This window comes from Anarrhichthys ocellatus, unplaced genomic scaffold, assembly GCF_004355925.1.
Source record: "Anarrhichthys ocellatus isolate YVR2014 unplaced genomic scaffold, GSC_Weel_1.0 scaffold139, whole genome shotgun sequence".
Classification (NCBI taxonomy): domain Eukaryota; kingdom Metazoa; phylum Chordata; class Actinopteri; order Perciformes; family Anarhichadidae; genus Anarrhichthys; species Anarrhichthys ocellatus.
The window spans coordinates 278,131-302,615 of NW_022280169.1; the positions used below are offsets into that span (position 1 = coordinate 278,131).

Below are 24,485 nucleotides of genomic sequence, written 5' to 3' on the forward strand. Positions count from 1 at the left end.
ACACACACACACACACACACACACACACACACACACACACACACACAGAGCAGCATGTTAGGTACTCAGACACAGCTGTGGAAGGACTCCACAACAATACAGGCTCTCTCAGACATGTAATAATCAGACTGCTTTAAGTATTGGCTTTAGTACACAAACACTGCATGAATGAATGAATGAATGAAATTTATTTATAGAGCGCTTTTGACAGACATAACATCACAAAGTGCTTAACAGAGCAGAAATTTAAAAGCATAAAAAACACAATGTGACCCTAGTGTCAATAAATTACATACACAGAGAAAAATAAACTAAAAAATAAAAAATAAAAGAATAAAAATTAAAACATTTTAAGAGCAGGTCTAGGACATGGGTTTTTACTCAAACGCCAGCCTAAAAAGGTGGGTTTTGAGCTGTTTTTTAAAAGTATTCACAGTATCTGCGAGGCGTAGAGTTGCAGGCAGAGCATTCCAGAGCCTCGGCGCCACTGCCTCAAAGGCTCTGTCACCACGGGTCTTAAATCGTGTGCGTGGAACTGACAGAAGACCTAGAGCGTTTGACCTGAGAGTGCGGGCAGGTGAATTTGGGTGAAGTAGATCAGCTACATAAGTAGGAGCCTGACCGTGAAGTGCTCTGTAAGTGATGGTGAGAATTTTGAAGTGTATCCTAGATGCTACAGGGAGCCAGTGGAGAGATCGGAGTATGGGGGTGATGTGAGACCGTCGATTTGTCCTGGTGAGTAATCTGGCGGCAGCGTTTTGAATTACCTGCAGACGGTTAAGAGCAGATACACTGAGTGATGTGAAAAGTGAGTTACAGTAGTCGATGCGAGAAGAGATAAATGTAGGATACATTCTAACTTTTTATAATCGGTCCCAAAGGTAACAGATAAAGGGAAAATAACAGAGGCCCCAGAACCAAGCCCTGCGGTACGCCACAAGACAGTGAAGAGGTAACAGACACAAAATCACTCACAGAGACATTGAAACTTCTGTCATTGCGGTAAGACGTGAACCAGTCTAACGCTATGCCAGATATGCCAACCCAATCACGTAGCCTCTTAATCAGGATGTTATGGTCTACAGTGTCGAATGCAGAACTGAGGTCCAGAAGAACTAGCACAGAGCAGTCACCTGCATCAGAACACATGAGAATGTCATTTGAAACCCTCAGGAGAGCGGTTTCAGTAGAGTGTTGTCTGCGAAACCCAGACTGGAATTCGTCGTACATGTTGTGCCTCTCCAGTGTAGCAGTTAGTTGTTTGGCCACCACTTTCTCTAAAATTTTGGACAGGAAAGGCAGTTTTGATATGGGCCTGTAGTTCATGGGCAAAGCTGGATCTAAGTTTGGTTTCTTTAATATGGGCTGGATAGTGGCATGTTTAAAATAGGAAGGGACAATTCCTGTAGACAATGAGGAATTGACAATAGATGTTACTGCAGGGCCAATAATTAGCAAAACTTTCTTAAATAGAGAGGTCGGTATTATATCGAAAGGGGAAGATGATGGCTTTGTTTTGTTAATTAAGTCCATCAGGTCTTGAAGGCTGATAGGCTGGAAAGAGTCCAGAACAGTAGGAGATTGCGAGGAGCTACATGTAGATGAACAAATCCCAGGCCGAATGCCAGACCTAATACCTGTTACCTTATCATTGAAATAGGTAAGGAATTTGTTGCAATCGTCAACAGAACAGCATGGCAATGTAGAGACAGACGGTGAAACAATTCTCTTAATTGTGTCAAACAAAATCTTGGGATTTCTCTTTGAGGAAGAGATTAAGTTGGCAAAATAAGCAGTTCTAGCTTCCTTTACTCCAGTATTAAAGGAAACTCTGAGGTCTTTGAGATATGAGCGATGCACTTCTAGCCCAGTGGCTTTCCAGAGCCGCTCTGTCCTGCGACACTTCTGTCTCAGGCTGCAGACAGCGACTGTCATCCATGGAGAAGTGTTGTAGGCAGCCCTGGTCCTTTCCTTAAGAGGTGCCACTTTATCCAGCAAAGTGGTGCAATGTTCATTAAAAGACTGTATCAAGAGGTCAACATCATTGAGATTTGTGTTAATATTGCAGCAGAAGTGCATAGAGAACTGATCAGCTGTACTCTGGGTGATAATGCGGGAGTGGAATGTTTGTTTCAGACACAAGGGGTCAGCATTGACAGAAAGATCAAAGAAAATATATTTATGGTCACTGATCAGTAGGTCCTCACATCAGGTATTATCAATAGCAAGACCCAGAGAGAACACAAGGTCCAAGGTGTGACCACCCCTGTGAGTGGCGCCAGAAACATGTTGCGTGAAATTAAAAGATTCAGTAATATTGAGAAACTCAGTGGCACTGTAGTCTGTGGTATCATTGATATGCAGATTAAAATCACCAACCAGAAGCACTTTGTCTAGCTTGATAATAGAGGTCAGAAAGTCTGTGAACTCTGATAAAAACTGACCTGCAGGACCTGGAGGTCGGTAAATTAAAAAACAGTAAAACGGCTTTAGCCGGCCCACTTTAGTCAGCTGTAGTTCAAAAGTAGCAAAGGATTCTGTGCTCCCCAATTGGCAGGAAAACTGATTCTTCCAGACCAGGGTGAGACCTCCACCGCGGCCTGTCAAACGCGGTGTCCCAACAAAAGTCCACAGGGCAGAGTTCATTCAAACGGATGCATTCCATATTCTGTTGCCAGGTCTCAGTCAGAAATAAAAAAGCCAAATTATGACTTGTGAACAAGTTACTTAAAATGTGTGCCTTGTTTGTTACAGAGCGTGCATTAATCAGACACATTTTGATGGGGGAAGACACTGTGTCGTCATCAGCACAGGAAGCTTTGGGGGTATGTGCAATAGGACGGATCACTTGTGCAACACCTCGAACCCGACCATAACTAGGACGTGAGCGCAAGTCTGTGATTCTCACGGGAATGTTCATGGGTTGTGGAGTGGAAGTTACAGTAGAGGCAAGGGAAAGAGTAGTAGGAGACCCTCCATGCCGCCAGGGGGAGGTAGTGTTGCTTGTAGGGGATGAATGTGGCTGATGAATGAACGTAGAGGAGGAGTGACAGAGGACAGGGGATCCAGGATCATGTATGCCAGGTATATATATATATATATATAGATATATATATATATATGCATATATGCATATATCTATATATTTATATATATATATATATATATATTATGTACGCATGTAGTTAATGCTGCATCTATACACATTTATATCTAAATAACAAATAACACAATATGATATTATGACAGAGTTGATTATCATTAAATACAAATGGTAGTGTCACAAAAGAGATGTTATATGACCTGCTACATTATTGGTGCACTAACCCTGGTTTTGATCCATTGATATGGATCATCTTTACTACAAAGAGCACTGCCTTATTGATTGAGTCTTAACTCTAGCATCTTCTTCGGACAATGCTATGATTACATTTTCAACCATACCTGAAAACAGGCAGATTCACTTTATTTACCAAAGAACATGTAGAGAGAACAGTTATTTTTCAAAGCCTTGAACACTGTATGCAGATCTTCCCGTCAGGCTGCACACGACTCTTAAAAAGCCGATTGTAAAACTTAATTGCTGTGAGCCAGGCAGCAACCTCCTGTTCTGAAAAGTGAAGTCAATGCTGAAGTGCTTTAAATCTGCATTCTTTCTAATGGCCATCAGGGGGCATCAGGGGTCCCATTTAGAGTCAAAACAGACCATGAAGCAGGGTATACTTTAGGGCGGGGCTACCTTGTGATTGACAGGTCTACCACAGCGTTGTCTGTATTTTAATTTTTCCAACTTTAACTCTTTCATAGAGTGTTTTCACTTCATGAGAGTTAGTTGTAACACTGTGGTCCTCAAAATATCTTACTCAGCATTTAGTTGTACTTAGCTCCACCCTCTAGTGTCACTTCTGGCAGCAAAAAGACAAGATGGCGACGGCTAAAATGCCAAACTCGAGACTTCAAAACAGTAGTCCACAAATCAGTGACGTCCTTGTGACTTGGTCCACTTCTTACATTCAGTCTGTCTGTGAGCGTGGGTAATAACTGAAGGTGACCCAGATGATGTCAACCTTTTCATCCACGGCTCTCGGCTCATCTGGATCTTAGCAGCTGGACAGTTAATCTTTGGACAAACCCGGAGACTATCTGAATCTTTACAATCACATATGATTTCATCTGATGACTATCGACTCCCAGTCACACTGGAAGAGGATTTGGAAAACTGACGGGAGCATGTCCTCCAGAGAGGGAAGAGTCTGGCAGAAAGTAATTACAGTGGATTAGAGAGGAAGTTCCTGTACCTGTATCTCTTCCTCATGTTAGACAGGCGGTTTAGGGAGATGTGATCCAGAGGAGCAGTACCGCACCTGCACACAAGTAAGAAATAAAGACAAAAGCATACATTACACTCCAGTGGTACATGATGCCAGTTAGTGGCTGCTAATCACAGTCCCCCCTTTATGGACAAATAAAATGTTGGTACTTCACCACAGTTCTCACAAACTGTTCCGTGAAGAGAACGTTAGTTCTTCAAAGAGTGATGTTGGTCTCTATTCCAGTGCTATTATACAATCAGTACATTTCCCACTGAATCACATGGCACACACTGCAGTGTAGAGGACATCGGCCCGTGTTAAAACACCACCGAGAAAGAATAATGGTCCCTTTCTTCATGGTCTAGTTTCATAGCTGAGGGTAATCCAATTCAAATCATTCATACATTAAAACCATAAGAATGGTGTAAGTAGCAAAAAAAAGGTCTTTATATTGTTGAAAGGATTCATTTTTTAATCTTCTTTCTCTCAACAGAAGTGAAATGTTCAATGTTCAATGTTCCAACCCTAATACAAATAATCAGTCAAATTGAGAACACCTTAAAGGGCCAGTGTGTAGCATATAGGGGGATGTATTGACAGGAGCAGAATATAGTATTCATAACTATGTTTTTATTAGTGTATAATCACCTGAAACTACACGTCATTGTGTTTCCGTTAACTTAGACTAAGCCCTTTATATCTTCATAGGGAGCGGGTCCTCTTCCATGAGTCATCCATGTCTATTCAGCAGCCCAGAACTGACAAACCAAACTCTGGTTCTAGAGAGATCCTTTCATGTTGTTATATTAGGAGGCCACCGTAGATCTCAAACACGCTTGAGAAACCAGTGAGTCACCGAGTGCGAGCCTGTGGCACCGCTAGCCACCGCCTGACTCCGTTGCTCCTAAAGTAGGCGGTACTATGGTTCTGCACTCAGCAGCTAGCGTTACGACAGTCTTCGAAAGGGAAGAGTGAGCTGAGGGAGATTGAGTTGGTTGCAATCTGCAATCCCACCACTAGGTGTCCCTAAATCCTGGGCACTGTCCCTTTAAAGAGTAAGGTAGTGGTATTATTCCAAAGAAAAGTCTTGTGATATCCTGAACTTCAACATAAAGAGCAATTTTTATTGCATAGGTTAGATAGCGGCATTGGGATATCCAACATATATGTGCTGTCAAAATAATGGTGAGATATTTTACATGCATGAACCGTTCGTGTTTTGTTGTCGTCGGACGGGTTAAAAACTTGTCTGGATAAAAGGTTATCATGTAGTTTCTATTCCAATACTCTACTAACACATGCTAATAAACTTGAATCAAGTGTGTCCTCCAAACCTTTCCGAAAGACACAGCATTCACAGTAATGAATCCGAGCAGCATGGCGGCAAGTCAAAAATATATAGAACCGTCTTTTACAAGTTTGTAAAGTGGAAGGAAGCAGCTCAGTCAGTCAGGTGGGGATGTGAGGGGGAAGGTCACCACACAACAGTTTGATCACCACCAGCTGGACTTTGTTTACTCAGAATGGTCTGATTCAAGTTAAAGCAAGTTTAAAGGTTCTATATATGCTATTTAAAACATTAATGTACCATCCAACAACTATGGCCTATGTGTAGATATAGAGGTGTAATGTCTACCTGAGCAGAGCATGAAGTCTCCTTCTGTGTGTGTTCTTATCAGAGCTTCTCTGTGCATGTTAGTGCATGTGAGCGTGCCCCACTGGTTAGCTCTCATGCGGCGGTAACAGCTGATGATGCCGCCCCGACCCAAGGCATCGTCGTGGAAGAGTAGCACCCACCGTCCGATTAGCACTGTTAGCTGCAAGCCGCTAGCTCAGCCGTCGCCATGTTGACAGCAGTATGGAGGCAATAGATATGCTCTGAATTTTGAACTTAGGAACTTTAAATGGCAGGGACTCAAAGTATGAATTTGACCACAACAGCTGGAACTCAGATGAACTTCATCAGGGCTATCACTACATTATTATCAAGAATGCTCATAACGATTTTCGAGAACCCAGTGTGGCTCAACGAAATTGCTTGTTTTAACAAAACATTAGTTCAAATCCCAAAGATATTCAGTTTACTATCATAAGTAGTATGTTTACTGTATCTGGCTACCAACTCCACTACAGTTGGACAGAGGACAATTTCACACTAACCACAAAGAGAGTCGCCAAGTGTGTGGCAGCACAGTGCTGCAGTAGATCAAGCAACAAACAGAAAAGAAGAGCGAGGTCGACATACAGTTTACAGACAAGGCTTTCCATGACAGCCTCGCCTACACATGAGCTCCACAAATAGGACCTGCTTGTTATTGTTAATGATACTGAATCTTATGCAGTTTACCAGACATTGGCAGATAGAACAAAAACTGAACCCTGGCTATATGTGACAAAGGAAACTTTTCAAATCCTCATATTTGAGAATGGAACCAGCAAATATGTCGATTTAATGGATGAATATTACCAGCTCCTAATTGTAATCATGTTTATATTGTATATACGTCTGTACAGTAGTGGTGGCAGTCGCCTGAAGCATGAGTTAGAGACTACTAGTGGTGTAACGGACATTGTTATGATGTGTTCAATGTTTCACAGTAATCTACAATATATTAGAGATGAATTATGAGCTGTTTAACTAGCTCTAAGCAGCTTAGAATACATCATAAACACTAATGACAAGATTTGTTTTACTCAATAAAAATGCAATCTTTTATATCTTAATCTTTTGAATTGAACTGTACTATAGATGACTTTAACAAAGTAAAAAGATTGTTGACGCTTTACGCTGAGAGTTGAAATGATTTTTAGGACAGTGAAAATAATAGTCAGGAGCCTTTTGAATCAGCTGCTATAACAAAACATCAACAACAAAAATGCGATCAATGCATCTCAATACCATTATATGTGTTATATTGACTATATTGCGTCCCTCGTGACTACATTCTGCCAATGTCTGGTCAGGGCAGTATATGTCCTACATGGTATCCCTACTCAGTGTGTAGAGTCAAACAGTGCAGTTTGAACAGTGGAGGCAGCCATTGCTCCAGCTGAACCTTTAAGGGCCGTGGTAAACAGTCAGAGGGTGTTTTTCTCGTGGCTGAACATTATATAAGCCGGCCTTGAACCTCATAATGGCTTCCCTAAAATGCGCTGAGGTGGTTGCGTTTCACTGTTTGCTTGCAGTTTCTCCCGGTGTCTCAGCAGCATGTTGTTTAAATTATGTAGAGCCTAGAATAGCAACAGAACAGAAGAACATGCCAAGCCAACAACAACTCCTAACAGCGTGCCGCGCTGAGGCTCTCGTGCAACCAGCAGGCCTTTGTGATAGATCCAGACAAAACAAGTCTACAGCCAGCACGTCAGCAACTAAATGGGAAAGGTGTGTTATTTGGTTAAACTAACATGAGCTCGTACGATCCCGCGGGACAGTCACAGCTGCTTTGATGTAGTTTGTAGCCAATGAGTAAAGGGCCAAACTGTGAGACCCTGACATCATAGAGCACACGGAACAAGACACATTTAGCAAGAGACTGGGTTTGTAAAGATGTTAGAATAAAGATAGCACAACTATATGTGACACATGGAAACATCAGTCATCTCCCAGCAGCCTCTAGGGAGTATAAATATTCATGCTGGATAGTCAGCATAGAACGGCACGTTACTTGAGGTTCATGTGGTGTTTGCTCCTCTAAAATGCAGGAATGAGTCACACGTTAGTGCTGTTTGGCATTAAGGAGCTGGTGTGTGCACACTGTCACAACTGTCAGCTAAAAGCTGCTGTTGCAGAACACAAGTTTTGTTGTCAAGCACATTTGAACTCTATTACTTCAAGTACAAGCCATGGACACAATACAGGCTCCGTTTAAAGCAGAGCCATTAACACCTCATCCAGCCATCACTTATAACCCATGTAAGAATTGGAATGGATCCCACAAACTCCTAACATACTAGATATGTCAGTTTGTAATTTTAGGAAATTGGTTGTTGTTGTTGTGTTTGTACAAGACTGAACGTTTATGAAGTAATCTTACCACAAGGTCCATTAGTAGTTCTGTTCTGGAGCATTCCTCCTGAGCGCTTTAAGGACTTCTCCTCTATGTTAAGCCAACATGTAGAAGTCCTTAAAGCAGCTATAACTGATATTTCCATAATAACAATGATGTATATGTTACAGTTTGTGAATGTCAAACATTATTTGGACGCTGCGGTGGATGATTCAGATATTGATGTGGTCAAATGAAGTTATCGCTCCTCCTTCTTTATCATGGTTGAAGTGCTTTGTTTTGAACCAGTACGCTGAGTACTTGGATCAAGTAGCTCCTGAACACACATATGTACATTGCTACTTTTTAACTCCGTTAGTATCTCACATCTAGTTTCCTCCTGTGTCTCTGACTCACTCTGATAGCTCTAAACAGGCCTTCATATTATGATTAATTGTGTGTATAATAGCCTGAACACCACAATCAATCAAAATAGATTGTGGTGTATGTGTGTGTGTGTGTGTGTGTGTGTGTGTGTGGGGGGGGCTAATTGGAAGCAGCTCAGCAGGACTCCTGAATGAAAGAAACAAAACTGCCACTCATGTCTTTGTTAAGGTTTAAAGGCTGTCACTTTGTGAGCTCCATCGCTCTGACTGGCTGCCACGTTACAGCAGCTCCTGCTGTTTCAGCTCGTCTGTAGGCCAACTGACTCACATCTACTGTTTGAAAGCAGATGTGTGCTTATATCAGAGGCTCCATTTGTTTTCAACATGCTTCAATTCAGATACACCTCGTTCATTTGACTGAGCCTTTATCTACATTTGGTGGAGAACAAGAGTGACCTTTACGGGCAAACCCATCTAAGGAACTCACAAAGTCAAATCTGATTGGTCAAGTCTTGCCTATTGTTGACTGATCGGCAAATCATATTTCTTGCTCATTTATCCATGTTCTCATTAGCTACATTGGCTGTGTTCACACTCTTTCTTTGAATCGTCAAAGAGTCGAGTGTCTCTGAGCCAGCTCTGGTCTCTGAGCCAAGAAATGTCCTGCAGAGGCTGGAGGAGGACACAGAGGGACGGCTCAGTGAGACAGGATGGGCCTCAAACTGACCTGCACTGCTATGCTACCCCCGACATTCCAGGATGTTCCATGCAGGTACGCGCGCACACACACACACACACACACACACACACACACACACACACACACACACACACACACACACATCTCAAGAGTGTACTCAAGTTCTGCATGCAGAACCAAGATTATATGCGTTTTAAGGAATTGTAAAACGTACCAAGCCAAATTAAACCAACAGGACTTGTGAAATATTTGTGAAATAAAAACTAGTGTAATACTATTGGACTTCAATTATGTGACTGGACTGATACATTTCATAACGTTGCATTACTGAAATTCTGAAGTTTTGTAAGTTTATGAGATTGAACAACACAAGATGATGTAAGACCTGCTCATGACAGCTAGTTGTGGATGGACTGCTCACTGTTCGCCTGAGTCAGCAAAACCAAGTCAGCGGACACAAATAACAACACGCAGTCACACACACCTCATGCGGCAGATGAAGGACCGTCGGGAGCCCATGCACATCCTCATGGAGGACTGCTGGCCCTCCTTCTTCACTGTTCCTGTCTTCAGGTCCAGAATCCGCCCTGTTGACACACAAACAGCAGATCACATTAAAATACCATGAACATGTAGACCAGTAAATACATTTACAACAAACAGACGCTACTTCTTATAACCTGTATTCTTATAAGCAAACCTGAAGCAGGAGCAGAGGACCTGTATGTGTCTACTGAGACTCACACAGACTCACCGGTTCACTCTATGATCACAGCTCAATGGTTGTGGCTTTAACCTGTGGACATGTGATCACACTGTCTAACACAGCAGGAGGCCAACCTGAGGCTGTGCAGCGTAACACACAATAATCAACGACGAGAAAATTATTTCAGATTCAAATAGTTTATCTCTTCGCCTTTTGGCTGCACCTGTTGTTTGGCTGATATTTGTGCTTTTAGCTAACAAAGAACAAAGATAATTGTCTGGGGATCATGTACATAGCTAGCGTCATGGTCACGGTCATGTCAGTTGTAAAGAGGTCGCTGTGGACAGCGGCAGCTTCTCACCGCCACATCAGTGTGGAGTTCCTGTAACCAAACCTGTTCAGAAATCATTTACATGTCCCTGAATCGGAATAGATTCAGGGGAATGTGTTCCTTCAATAACTAAAGTCAGTCCACAATATTATCACACTGCATCATATCCATCATATCAGAAGTGGTGTTTTAATGAACTTATAGGCCTGATTTATCAGACTGTGACTAACATCCAACTGTGTGAGAGTTGTTTCCTCAAGCAATCCTATTTACTGGCATTGAGACATTCCTGCGGAGGCCCAAAGAGACAGCTGATAAGTGGAGCAGCCAGAGGAAACCTGCTCCAACACAGAGTTCACACTGACCCTCAACGTCTTGATTTGGTGTTACACTTTTGAACAACACCTTCCTGCACTGAGGTGGTGACAAATCACTTCATACCTGGCACTTCTTGTGAATCCAATTAGTCAAACTATTTCTCATTTAGGCTTGATCCTTGATCACATGGTTACAGTGGTTTGTTTGGAGTAGAACCTACATTCATGTTGAGAAAAGGAAGGGGAGACCCCACAGCTGGCCTTTGTAACTATAACCCGTCTCCATCATCATTAGAACAGGACTGATAATCTGCAGATGGAAAGGGAATTCTTCATATCTTGCATGTATGAAGGTGATGAAGGAGAGCAGGCTGATGAGCATGGTAAACACATGACAGACCACATTACATCTTCAACAACTAGCCCAAAGAGCAACAAGCACATGCCATTCTCTCCCACTCAAACTGTTTTCCACCTGCATGACTTTGCATGCTGGGAGTAAGAACTGTCCTCGTGTCCGGCTCAGAATGAATGTTGTATTATATATACGTATATCGAGCAGCCGCTGCTTTGACTTTGACCACATTAGGGATTGTCACATTAGAAGTTGAAAATCACAGATGAACCATTTGCTGTATAATAAAGTTATTAGGATCATTACTTAACAGCAATGTTGTTTTTAACCAAAGGAATGAACAAGCCTTCCACTCACAGTGGGGAAAACATTCCAGCAACTCTGAAGCTCCGACCAGAGAACGTGAGAGCTGATGTGCCAGATGTTCAGCCGGACTGGAGCCGTTTATGCGTTTGGAAATTCAGAAAGATAGAAATAAATTCCCTGCTGTAACCGGAATATCACTCCATCCCACCACACAGACGTTCTAAAGTAAGCAGTCCCACGTGGATGGAGGTTCTTCTCTGAGCACACCTTCTGAAAGTCTTTCTTTACTTTCATTATCAGTGGGTCCAACCAGAGAAGTGCTATTATTCTCAACAGCAGTTCAACAGTTTGGGTAGAACACATATTCCCTTGCTTGCTGAGAATCTCATGTTTGTGTCTGTGATCCCAGTAAATGGATCACACTCTTCAGAATTCCCACAAAGAACTACAGACAGCAACAACTGGTGTTCCGTCTCATTCAAGTTGTTCAGTCCTCCACATCAGCTACAGGCTCACAGCGAAGTAGAACCAGTGAGCAGCAGCAGCAGGAGGAGACATACTGCTTTAGTTCCACTGAATGAAACCCGGAGAAATGCTGGGACTTCAAAGGCTGCGTATGTGCTTGTGAATGTGCGCATGCTCGTGTGTATATTTTCTTCTGTCACAGCTCTACATAGAGATTAGTGTGTTATGTGGATTACTCTGGGGTCATCTGGACGGACTGACGGACACACTGAGATACTGTGGAGCCTGCAGAGGACCATGCAGAGGAAGACAATGCTGCCCTCTGGTGAGCACCATGAGCATGTGGGACATAGAAGAGTAGTGTGGGATGTCAGAGAACGATTGAGGGTAAGATGGTTCCTGCCTGTTGAAATGACAAAGAATGAACAGTGAGCGTGTGTTACTGTATGAGTGTCTACCTTTGGTAGACATTTCTTGAGATGAGACAGGAAGTCTAAACTAGGATAGGACACAGCCATGACAAGCTAAGAACAGACTGTTGTGAGCCACACGGCTCTGTTAGTACGATGGTTCGTACTGCACTGAGCTGTGGCACGGGGCTGCTGTTGAGAAATGAGTCCATGTTGGGTTCTTTCTGATTCATATGAATAGACATTAACATGTTGGAAGATATCATTTATCAGGACTTGAGTTTTCTTATTTATAATTTCATTTTGTAGTAATAGTATATATCGTCTTTATTCACTCTGGGTTTCCTCTGTTGTGTTGCGGCCTTTAGATTTTGAGTTCCACATGAGGTTGGTGTTCCTTTTCTTCTTTCTTCTTATAAACAGAGCATGAAGCTATTGTTCCTCCTCATACTGCCGCTCCTGTTTCTCTGCCCATCCATGTACAAGCTGCCCACTTTTGCATCGTTTTTCTTCATCAGCTATTTTTCGGATTGGTAATAGTTGTTGGTGTCGTTCTAGGATACTGATTGTTGAGCCCGGTCCTTTCCGCCATCTCCTTGTTGTTGAACTCGGTACTTTTGTTTTTCACTGAAATATCGCTACGATGGGCCAGATGTTGACTGTCTGTGCAGGTAGTTTGAGCTGTGTGGTCATGAATCCATTACTGATGTTTTGAGGTTTGTTCAGGACGGCTAGTGAAAAGTAGATAGTCTCTCCTGCTGCATGCTTGTAAGGTACGTCCAGAATAGTCTCTTTCCTGTTTTAGTTTTCAGTGGCATCACAGTACTGACCCTCGTTAGACATACGGCTTCTCTGCCGTCTGTGACAGTGATGGAGCTCTTTCACAGAAGACATGTTGGTACGTCATTGCAGGAAAAGCCCAGGTGTAACTACCAACATGAAAAGGCTGCTTTTAGGGGGCGGGGCTTTGCAAACCAATAATTAACAACAGCAGTTGTATTTGTAGTGAGAGTACTTCCTCTACCTGTCATGGAGTTTTCTGAAGTACTGAGCTGTTCCCTCAGCTTGTCCACATCGTCAGGGTGGACCTGTTCATACAGAGTGCTGCCAAACCACTCTGCCTGGGGATGGTTCAGCACCGGCGCCACCGAGTCCGACACGTATATCACCCGACCCGTCTCCGCAGCAACCACAAACAGGAAGCCGTCCGCCGCCTCCAGGATCAGATGCTTCAGTTCCTACAGGGAGCAGAAGGCTACATGAGCTCACAGACATAAACACACTACCAGATAGGTCCAAAGACATGTGCACTGATGAAACACTGGACTAGTGTTAAGGATCTGTTCTACAAGAAGGAGGGAACTGAGATCTGTTTACATCAACTCACATTAAGAGGCAGAGTTCAAAAGTAATGAATAATAATCAGCTGTATGCTGCTTTACATGCAGCCAATCGGTTGCATTTTGAATCATTTCTGTTGAGTGTGCGAGATAAATATCTCGTGGTTGCATTCATGCAAGTGCCCGATGATCATTACAGAGTGGAGACACGAGCCGCTGTCTATTCCATCTCCAGCTCCACAGTCCAAAGGAGCGTTGTGCTTTGTGCTCCTTTGCATGGATGCTTAACCACTGACTAAAGAAACACCGTACATAGCGACAGAAACCATTACGAAACAATCCGTTTAGTGGTTAGCGTGTTCCACCAATAGGACATCTATACTGGAATGAGCAGAGGTTAGGGACACCGTAACATGTCCTTTAGCTTAGGGACACCGTAACATGTCCTTCAGTTTAGGGACACCGTAACATGTCCTTTAGTTTAGGGACACCGTAACATGTCCTTTAGCTTAGGGACACCGTAACATGTCCTTTAGCTTAGGGACACCGTAACATGTCCTTTAGCTTAGGGACACCGTAACATGTCCTTTAGCTCATGTCCTTTAGCTTAGGGACACCGTAACATGTCCTTTAGCTTAGGGACACTGTAACATGTCCTTTAGCTTAGGGACACTGTAACATGTCCTTTTACCTCTCATGAAATAACAGTAAATCTTTACTTATTGGTGAACTTAATAAACTGTGATATTAATGTAATGTTTAGTGATCCCAAACTGGAGAATATTGTCTGCTGTATGTATGGCAGGTGAATACAGGTGTAGGTTCACTTCTTTAACTTTACCTGAAAAAATAAGTTCAGTCAGATCCAATCAAATAAAAGAGCGTGTCAGCGTATTTCATCATTATTTCGTTACTTACTACTCAAGTCGCTTTTTTTCAGTAAATACTTTTGTATTCTTACTTTCCACCACTGATTAATACAATTTAAGATTAATACTGCAGACAAACATCAGTGTGGATCTAATCACTAATTAGCCATAGTTACTAACAAGAGGAAGAGGCCTATGGCATTGAGTTTCCTTGGTTATAAGTCACTGCACATGCAGGTGACGCAGTGATGACTGCAGCCTGAGTTTGAAAATATCTCAAAGCAGAATGATCCCAAATAGCATTTGTAACAAAGAAAAGTAATCCCACATTATGCATTATGCATCAATATTAATTATTAAGAGTTTTTCTCAGAAGGATAGTGATGTCTGTTGTGTGTATACGATGTGTGTGTGTGTGTGTTTGCGCGTGCGTGCGTGCGTGTCCAGCGGAGGAGATCGATACAGACGAGACAAAGCAGGTCTTTTATCTTATATCTTGCTTTAGGCTTTATTCATGTGTTTATAGGCCTCATATGAGCAAATCATTTTTATAGGCTATCGCTGTAATTTATCACTGAATGTATTTCATTGAAAAGGAAAATCTTTAAAGTTAGATTTTTGTCATCAATTCTCATTCGATAATAACAGCAAAGAAAATAACAATAGAAGTAAGGCAGGTTTGAGCAAAGTTGGAGAGCTAGTGTACCCAGAATGCTCCACATGGAGCGGGTTCTAACTCCGACACAACCTGCCATTCTGAGAAGAAACCTCTTCTAGCAGCTGAAGAGCTGACTGAGGTCAGTTCCTCTCCAGATGGCCCTGAGCATTCCCACAGCTATTTTGTAAGAATAACTTTGTAGAAATGAGTTTTTTCTTTGACATTGAAGTACTGACAACGTCTGTGATTCAATGTAGTCAAGAAATAAAACTAGAAACAAGGATGTGTTTGTTTTATATGTCCTGGGTCTGCCAGTACCTGTTCAGTGAGGAAGGAGGGCTTATAGGCCCCATCAGTGGACGTGTTGCCAGTGCCCCTCATGGATTTCATATGGGAGACAGCCATACGCAGGATGGTCAGTTTGTCAGGCTTCCGGGCCAGGGCGCTGCAGGTAGGGACCATGTCTGACAGCTCGGTGATGTACTGGGTCATTTTGTTGCGCCGGCGTCGCTCTATCTCACTGTGGTTCTCTCTAAAACAGAGAAAATGCAGTTTGACACTTGGAGAGTACACTGTAACCTCTAGCCAGCCCCGCTGATGCATCGGATCATGATTACTCTCCAGACCTTTGACTGTGCTTTACATCGCCAATGTCCCTCAACCTACCATCTGTTTTAGCATAAACTGAAATGCTAGAGGAAGGATTTTACCACTAAATCAACTAAATCACACTTTTAACAAGTGATGGTATATTGCCTGGAATCTGTAATAGATTGTTGGGATCAACCTTTTGGTTGAACGAATGATGAGCTTGCTAACTACTCACTATTCAAGTTGAAGATGCATATCTGCTTTGAGTGCTTATCAACGCAGGTCAGCCAGAAAGGTCTTTGATGAGAAATTGACTTTGACTGAGGAGAATATCCTTCAGACAGCTGGAGGGACTCTGTATCTGTGAGGTGAAACCCAAGTATCTCAGTGTGAGACAAAGTACCCTTCAGACTCATTAATATCTCATTGACACGATTCACTGACACCACTCGTGTTTTCTGGTCTTTTTCTTTGACTGCATCAATGTTTCTTTCAGGGGATGTGTCTAATTGCTGGTGTTTGACACTGTGGGTGTTTTAGTGATGCTTCAAGTGATAAACTGAGTTTATGATATTTCCTGTCATTATTGACACAGATGTTTGGCAGACGAACATCATTATTCTTTCTTTTAGGACTGCCTCATCCACTTTGTGTCCACAAAGGGCTTAGAGGGGACTCATCATGCTCATTTTCACATCCTGTTGTATTTTGGGTTTAAACTGGTTTTTTTCATACTGGCTGTGTGAATATACCTGTATTCTTCTTCTGTTTGAAACGCTCCGTTTTAACACCTGTTTCTTTAAGACTCCCTACAAAAAAAGGCTCAGTCTGCTCTGATTGGCTTGTGAGAAAATACGGTGCAAAAGTAGTTCCCAAACTGTTGGCAGTATATTTTAATGAACCTGATGTGACATAGGAAGGGGAGCCAGATCTGATTGGCTTGTTGAATCACATGTTTTCTGTCTAGACAGCCCACAAAAAACAGGATGTGTCCCCTTTAAGTAGTCAATGCATCAACACACCAGATGTCCTTGTTTCCTTGTATAGCTCTTTCCAGCTGTTGTTTTCGGTGGCCATGCTCAGCTCTCCTGTCTATGTGACATCTGAAATAAACCAACTCCGCTGTGCCTAGTTTGAAAAGTGGGCCGTTACCACAAGACAGAGAAAGAGCTTCCTTTCTGTGATATATTATATTGTCAGTACCGCTGAGTGTTCCTGTCTGCCAGCTCTACTGACATATGCACACCTGCTGAGAGGAGTACTGCCCACCACAGTGGAACACTTTCTGTAGCCAGACATGTGATATTCAACATACTAACAAATACAATTGTTTCTAATATACCAATATTGACCCAATATCATTTTTTGGCACCAGTTGTTAGTATTTCCCTGTCTTCGGTCAGAACAGGTGTGTAGTGTGCAGGCTGTGCAGTCTGTTGAGCCCTGAGTCAAGGGAACATCCTCTGTGGCCACAGCTAGCTAAGCCTACCTGGCGAATCTCTCCTTATCCCCACCAGGAATCTCATCATCATCCTCATCATCATCATCATCATACCTACAGAGAAGAGAGGACACAGCATGTAACACAACGTACACACACAGGTAAACAGCTTCTCTGGCTATGTTCCTCACATGCAATGATTGTCACATATTAATGCATGAGAGTAGATGGTTCAAAGACTGATGGGAAAAACATGGGCCAAACTGAAGCAAACATACTGCTGTAACTGGTTAGGACATTTACACTACACTTACTGGACTTTATAGCATAGGTAATGTCCTACTTACAAACCTGGACACACTACAATGATTGAACCTAAAAGTAAGGCAGCAACATGGAACAAACACATATTATGATTATATATCATTATTATAATCATAGTAGGGTAATGGACATTTGGGGAAATACATGGTTTAACCAGTTACACCTGAGTTTAACTGGTTAAACATGTCTGATAGTTGCTGCCCTACAAGACTATAGAAGCAAAAGAATAGCAGCAGCAGTTTGAGTGTCAGAAGCAACTGAATGCCTCACTGTAACATCTTTCTGTGTGGATTTAATCAGAAGGATATTTCAATTTGACTAATTTGAATGTGAGCAAAACTTTCTGCTGAGGAAGGCCATGAGATGGGGGATTTCCACCAGTAGTAAAAGTAAGCATTACTATAGAATGCAAATAAGCTCTATTTTGCTTTCACCTGTCTATTCACATACAGGGACCCTAGTTTAAAAAGGATGTCAAAGGCAAATAGCCCGACATTGTAGCACAAAGTCTACTGAACCAAAGCTAGAATGTAGAGAAACTGTTCATTTACAGCCTGGAGCTTTCACACTGTCCTGGCTCAGCTGTCTTCATTCTTTAGCCTAAAAAGACCCAAACAGCCCAAAGACCTTCTCGTCCCTGTGCAGCTGTGCATCGCTGTGAGTCACACACTGAGAAGCACAGTGAACATAAGCTCCTGGCTAAGAGAATCAGCTAATCATTTCCTCTAACATATGTGCAAAGTGCATGTAGAGAGGCAAACCCTTCACAGTGACAATATGGAGCTTTCTTGTAGCCCAATAAATCATACATGTAATGCTACAGTCCATTATCAAGAGTGCAGTTCCTCCTGTGTTCAGCAGAGAGCAGCTCCTCCTCCTCACTGTCACCACTCAACAGAGATAAACCCACTGCTGTGTTGTCAGCTCAGAAATAAAGCACTTACTGTAATGCACATCCTACAGACTTACACTCTACACAACATGAGAAGAGAGAAAAGGAAAATAAATGAAACGTGAGGTCGGTTGAGATGCAGTGACAGAGAAACACTCGAGTCCCTCTTTAAAAGAAAAGACAGAACAGAGCACAAGATTTTGAATGGAAGGCGAAAAGCAGCAGTCAGTGGTACAAACAGAGGGTGTCTGCAGGGTTCTTTAACACCTTTTCATGTCTACCACCTGACATGCTGAGATCAATGTAAAACCAAAGAAGACTGGCGTTCCAGTTTGGTGACTTGCATTCATACTGTGCTACTTTAATATGCTCATGTCAGCTTTAATTGACCACATCTGCAGATACCCAGAAACAGGAAGTGAGTTTCCTCTGTGAACTCGTTCTCAAACATTCAGACAGGGCTGGTGCTTCCTGCTTTCTACGTGCTCACCTTGAAAATTTGCTCGGTCCCTCTCCGTCTTCGTCATCAAAGTCCATTCTGGGAAACAACCACAGGAAACATAGTGACTACTTCTGTTAGACTTGCCAGCTGATAGCGCTCTCTAGTGACTGCATCCCTGTGCCTTCTAGTACAGTGTGTGAACATGCACAGCAGTAACTGTAAACAGCTGGAGACGACTTCTTCCTCATTTGGTTCTGTTGTGTCTGCTGATGATTGAACCAATAGAAGAATGTGTGTATCAGGCCAACAGTTGATGACTCAGCATTACAGAGCCAATGCTCTCATCTCAACACCATCACCTCATTGCCCTTCCACTGTGATCTAGTCTCTGTGACACAGTTTGAATCAGTCATCTGTGACTATAGCTGAGGCGTCATGATGGTTAAAAAGCCGACATCGATGCATCTGAGAAAACAACTCAGGAGCTGGAATGAAGTCGACGTCTGATAAGAAAGGAATGGCAGCATCATTTGGTTCTGCAGTATTTTGAGGTAAATGCCTAGAAGAAGGTTATTATGTGTTGACACTGTTCAAAGAGCATCTCAGTGTAACAGCATGGTAGGCTGCAAAACCTACAGCACCACCTGACTGTAATGGAACCAGAAAGGGCTGATGCAAATGGATCCACATCCTGTTTCCATCTCTCAGCTCAAGTGCTAATTGTAAAACTACTCCTGAACCGAAACAAGTATTTCATCCTCTACTGCAGGAAGACTGATTCAGGTTCAGCCGTTGTCGACACAGTTTGAGTTTGAGGCATCCGGGCTGCCTTCGTCTTTAAAGGTGCCAGATCCGAGATTGGGGGCATTTCTATTGCCTTTTAACGGCTCTTAACGTGTCGATGCCGAGCCGGCGGCTCATAGCTAATGGTGCTAATGGTGCCAACGGTGCAAACAGCGGCAACAGTGTTGACAGAGCTATCAGTGTTTCCCTGAGGGTGGGCGCTACGCCTCCACGAGGATGCTGTAACGCTGTAGGAGAGCAGTGTAGAGCGGTGGCAGTGAGCTAACCAGCGGGACACGCTCACATGCACTAACATGTACTAACATGCACTAAAAGCTATATCAGGAGAAGCTCTGGTAACAACACACAGAGGGAAAGAGACTTCATTCTCTGCTCAGCTCGACATTACTCCCCTAGATCTTTACATGATACTTGTTGGCTGATATATTAATGTTCAGACTATACAGCTTCTCTGACATGACTCGGAGAAGCCAGCCGATGTATTCGCTCTCTAGTCACAGAACCTCGTTCAGTTCAGATTCTACAGGATTGGTGATGCTATTTCCAAAGCACTTTAGTGAAAGACGCTTTGTATGGACGACATGAACCGCTCCAGAACAAGTTAGATGTGCAGCATAAGTTAAAGCAGAGCCCCCTTAGTGACACTGAAAACTCTGACTCTAGGCTTATCTTACTGCTAACCCACTAGTCTTGCTTTGTAGTACACTCCTGTGGTTACACACACACACACACACACCTGTCTCTGCTCAGTTTGTATGCATGATCTACCTGATGGCTTGATGCACCATGTCAGCAGCAGTTTCTTTATGAGGGGGAATGGAGAGGATTATTTTGTCTGTTGTTGTCTTGGGGTCCTCCTACTTAACTACAACCTGGCTCACACACACACACACACACACACACACACACACACACACACACACACACACACACACACACACACACACACAGCTTCATAAATAAAGCAACAATGACAGAGACAAGAGGAGTCTCTGTTGTCTCCCTGTGCCATGTATATTTGGCATATTGCCTGGATCCAGTCCTGTATTATTTATTCATGTGTATGTAGGCCTAATGTCTGTGCATGGGTTAAATGCGTTGCTTTGGCCCCTGAGGATTAGATTCACAAGGTACTGAACTCATGTGCAGGGCCCCGTACGCTGCTTCTTCCACACTAATGCAGAACCAGAAAATGCCATTCACATGTCAAATGAGGTTCCATTCATTATGGAGATTGAGGTTGTTTTCCTGAAAACTATGCGTCCAAAGGGAAACACTTTAAGAAGTGGTTGCTGGGCTTTGCCCTTTCTTTTCCTGTTGACAGAAAAACATTGCATTAAATCCATTATCTGATGACGATGAGAAAGAAGAAAAGAAAGAAACATTCCTTTATTAGTTCCACAGTGGGGAAATTAATCTCTGCATTTGACCCATCCCTGTATATACGTATATAGGGAGCAGTGGGCTGCCAATGACAGGCGCCCGGGGAAGATGATCCCTTAACATCCCACAGACTTATCTCACTAAAGACCGTGAGGATGTGCTCCACCTGAAGCATGGTGGCAGAAAGGAACTGTCGAGAGTAGAGCTGCAACAAGTTGTCAAATAGTTTTGTCAGTCATCAGACAACTAATTGGCAACTAGTTTAATAAGTGACGTATTGTTTAAGTCTATTATCATGCAGAAACAAAGACAAATATTTGTTTTCATCTACAATGTGTCGGAGTTTTGGACATTTGGTCGGACAAAACAAGACATTTGAAGAAGTCACCTTGGGTTCAATAGAACCAACAATTAATCAATACATCAAAAATCTGGAAGTTATTGATATTGAAAATAATTGTTAGCTGCCTGCAACCCAAGTCTATGTCTACTTGCGTCCATCTGTTTGACTAGTTCTCTAATAAACTGAAGAAGGTTGTTGATCCCCGTGTTCTGTGGCAGCTATCACATGTGAGCTGACTCAGCGCAGTAGGACAGACGGACTCCATGCAGCGCAGGAACCTTTCCAGCTCATTTGTCCCTGATACAACAGATCATTGTATGTTCACACAACATCAGCTCAGGTTTGGGTCATTATCATGAAAGAAACCAGGTGTGTTGTAAAGGTGTGTTCCAGCACGTTGGTGGAAATGAACAGAAAGGTTTTCATTTGTGGTTGTTCTAGTGCACATCAGGACTTCTTACAGGGCAATTTGGAGAAAAGTGTGAATTGCAGGCAAATTGTAAAATGTTGTTTTTGTTGAGAAATTGTGTTTTTCGATGAAAGTTGAGCGCAGTAAACACCCAAATCAAGACTACATGAAGAGTATAACGCTACAGTAATCCCCAGAGTTCAGAGTAATGCTGGTTTTCCAGTGCTGGGGAGGCAGAGAACAACTGATCAGCCTCAACTGTCAAGTATTATTTTACCGATATAGATCTTTCTCAGTCTATCCTAACTGAACCAAATATACACGGCGGCCTATTTGAGAAACACATTTCCATATTCTAACTTTTTGATTTATTAATTTTTCCAAAACTTCCATGACTTTTCCTGGTTTTTCATAGCGTGCCAACCCTGTAATGCACAAGTGTTTGAAATTAAACTTTGTATCATTTGTATCATGATTTACCAAAAGAGTTTAGCAAAAGCTGTGAGTGGATGAAGAGGACACTTTACTGCTGTCTGTTCTCAATAACAGAAGAAACGGATCCTTTTCCTGCTGGGACAAACTGACACTGAACCATGACTCACAAACCGGAGAATGTAGCTATGACTCAGAAAAACAAAGTATGATTATTGAACTATTTGTTATACTTTTGGACAGAGTTCCCTGTCTTGGATAGTTGATGCAATACAGCAAAATGAAAGAGCAGTAAAGCAGAAGGAGCACAACATGAAAGATTGTAGCTAATACTTTGAGACATTATTCTGGTGATACATGCAGCTATCAAACGCAGCTTTCTCTTAATGTTTCCTTGTGAAAGAGCTATGTGACATAATGTTGTGAACTCCGTTTGAACTACTTGAGCTCTGGAGGGCGACGCCTCAGCTGATGTTCTGCTCTGGTCCACTGAAATGATTTCCAGGTTGTCGTCTACAGTCTGTCTCTGTAGTGGTTAGTGAAGAAAGCTGACTCCATCTCCGTCACCTGGCTCCAGATCAGTCAATGGCAAAATGTAACTGCCATAGCGTGTTTCTACCAGTAGGGGGCAGTCGCTATGCACCAGGACCTGAATACATCAACAGTACACCTAAACACCCATATCCACTGGGGTTCAGCTGTATAAAGGGGTTAGTTCATATTTAATATCATTTTACTATTTCCTCTTCTTCTTAAGGTGCTATTTGTTTCTCCTAGTACGGTGCCTGGGAAACTAAATCAAACAGTAACACTGTTACCCCATTAGCCAGTGTGCTCACTGAACACCAGAGCACACTGGTTAATGGATAACCTGCAGCAGGATGCTCCTTTTATAACAAAGCTGCTAGAAGCTCATTAGCAACAAGTCGTATTTTGAAAAGCCAGTTAGCTGTGGCAGCTGGGCATTGTGTTTGAGTCACAAGCAGGGTTTCCACATGTGCATACAATGATACAATGTCCAGCTGGGGACCCGGGCTGCACACTTCAATGTGCTTTTTAAGCTATAAACTAAACGATATGACTGTGTGATGAGTGCTGGTGGTAACATGTATGTATTATATATATATAATGTGTTATTTCAGAGCCTGCTATACAGCAGACATGTTTCCACAGCAGGTCAGCGGTGAAGACACTCACCCTCCAGATCTCCTCTTGCCCCCCCCGGCCTGGCACAGCTCCTCCCATCCTCACCGGACCACCTCCCACGGCCCCCGGCATCGCCACTGTGCCTGGCAACTCACTGCCCATCTCTGGAAGACAGAGCACAACATCAGGGTTAACGGAGGTATATTATTGTTATTTATGATTATGAAAAGGAGATAATCATGTCATGGTCTGTGTCCTGCTTTATTGTGAAAGCCTCTCCTCTTCCTGCCCTTCGCTGTCACTAGTTACTAGCACTCTTATCCATAATCTTGTCTTTTTGATTCTTTTGTGAGAAAAAAAGACAATTCATTCAACATTGTTTTATTATTTATTATTAAAAAGTCTTTCATGATCTTTTTCTTCTCTCTGCCATGATGTGTGTCTCACGCTGTCCTGAGCTGGAGTGTGTGTGTGTGTGTGTGTCAGAGTAAAGCACAAAGACAAAGAGATAGAGAGAGGAGGTTTGAGACGAGGACATCTCACTCTGGAACTTCTAAAGTACCGACAGCAGAACCGCATCAATGCGCCGGGTTTTTACTCCTTTAGAAGCGGGTTCCGGGGGCACCCCTCTCTGGTGCATTTAGTCAGTGTGTTTTCTGACGTTGACGTTCCTACGTTTGTTCCTCGTGTTCCCAGTGTGTCGTACTGGTTTGTCTTCAGTTTGGTTCTTTTTCTTCCCGCTGCCTTCTTCCTCAGATTTGGTTCCTGTTGTTTTTAGGTTCCAGCTTCTGTTATTAAAGCTGCTCTTTGTTTAATTGTACCTGCCGGCCTCCTCTCTGCATGTGGGTCCATCCTTCACCCCTGACAATCCAGATACGATTACTATGCTTGAAGTCCAGCACACCCTGCCTCAGTTTACTGACTGAAATGTGTTGAATGTAGTTTACCAAAGTGTTGAATATATGTTGAGGACTTTTGAGTAGCTTATGGCTACCTAGTCTCAACTATTTCAGTTTAATTTATTTCTATACATTGTTTTATATATTGAATATTGGGGGGGGGGGGGGCCACTGGTACTCAGTGTGCTCCGGCCGATTAATCCTGCTCCAGAGTAGTTTATATATCCGCCTTTAATC

General features: G+C 42.8%; 1 protein-coding gene across 1 annotated transcript in view; it reads right to left on the bottom strand.

Moving 5' to 3' along the window:
- The window catches only part of arnt2 (aryl-hydrocarbon receptor nuclear translocator 2), a 51,603-nt gene that overhangs the window by 19,768 nt on the left and 7,350 nt on the right, over window positions 1-24,485 (bottom strand). Inside the window, 8 exon segments of the mRNA XM_031877536.1 lie at window positions 4,299-4,364; window positions 9,870-9,972; window positions 13,300-13,513; window positions 15,461-15,674; window positions 17,223-17,288; window positions 18,881-18,928; window positions 23,401-23,423; window positions 23,425-23,513. Coding sequence (XP_031733396.1) covers window positions 4,299-4,364; window positions 9,870-9,972; window positions 13,300-13,513; window positions 15,461-15,674; window positions 17,223-17,288; window positions 18,881-18,928; window positions 23,401-23,423; window positions 23,425-23,513 — 823 coding nt within the window.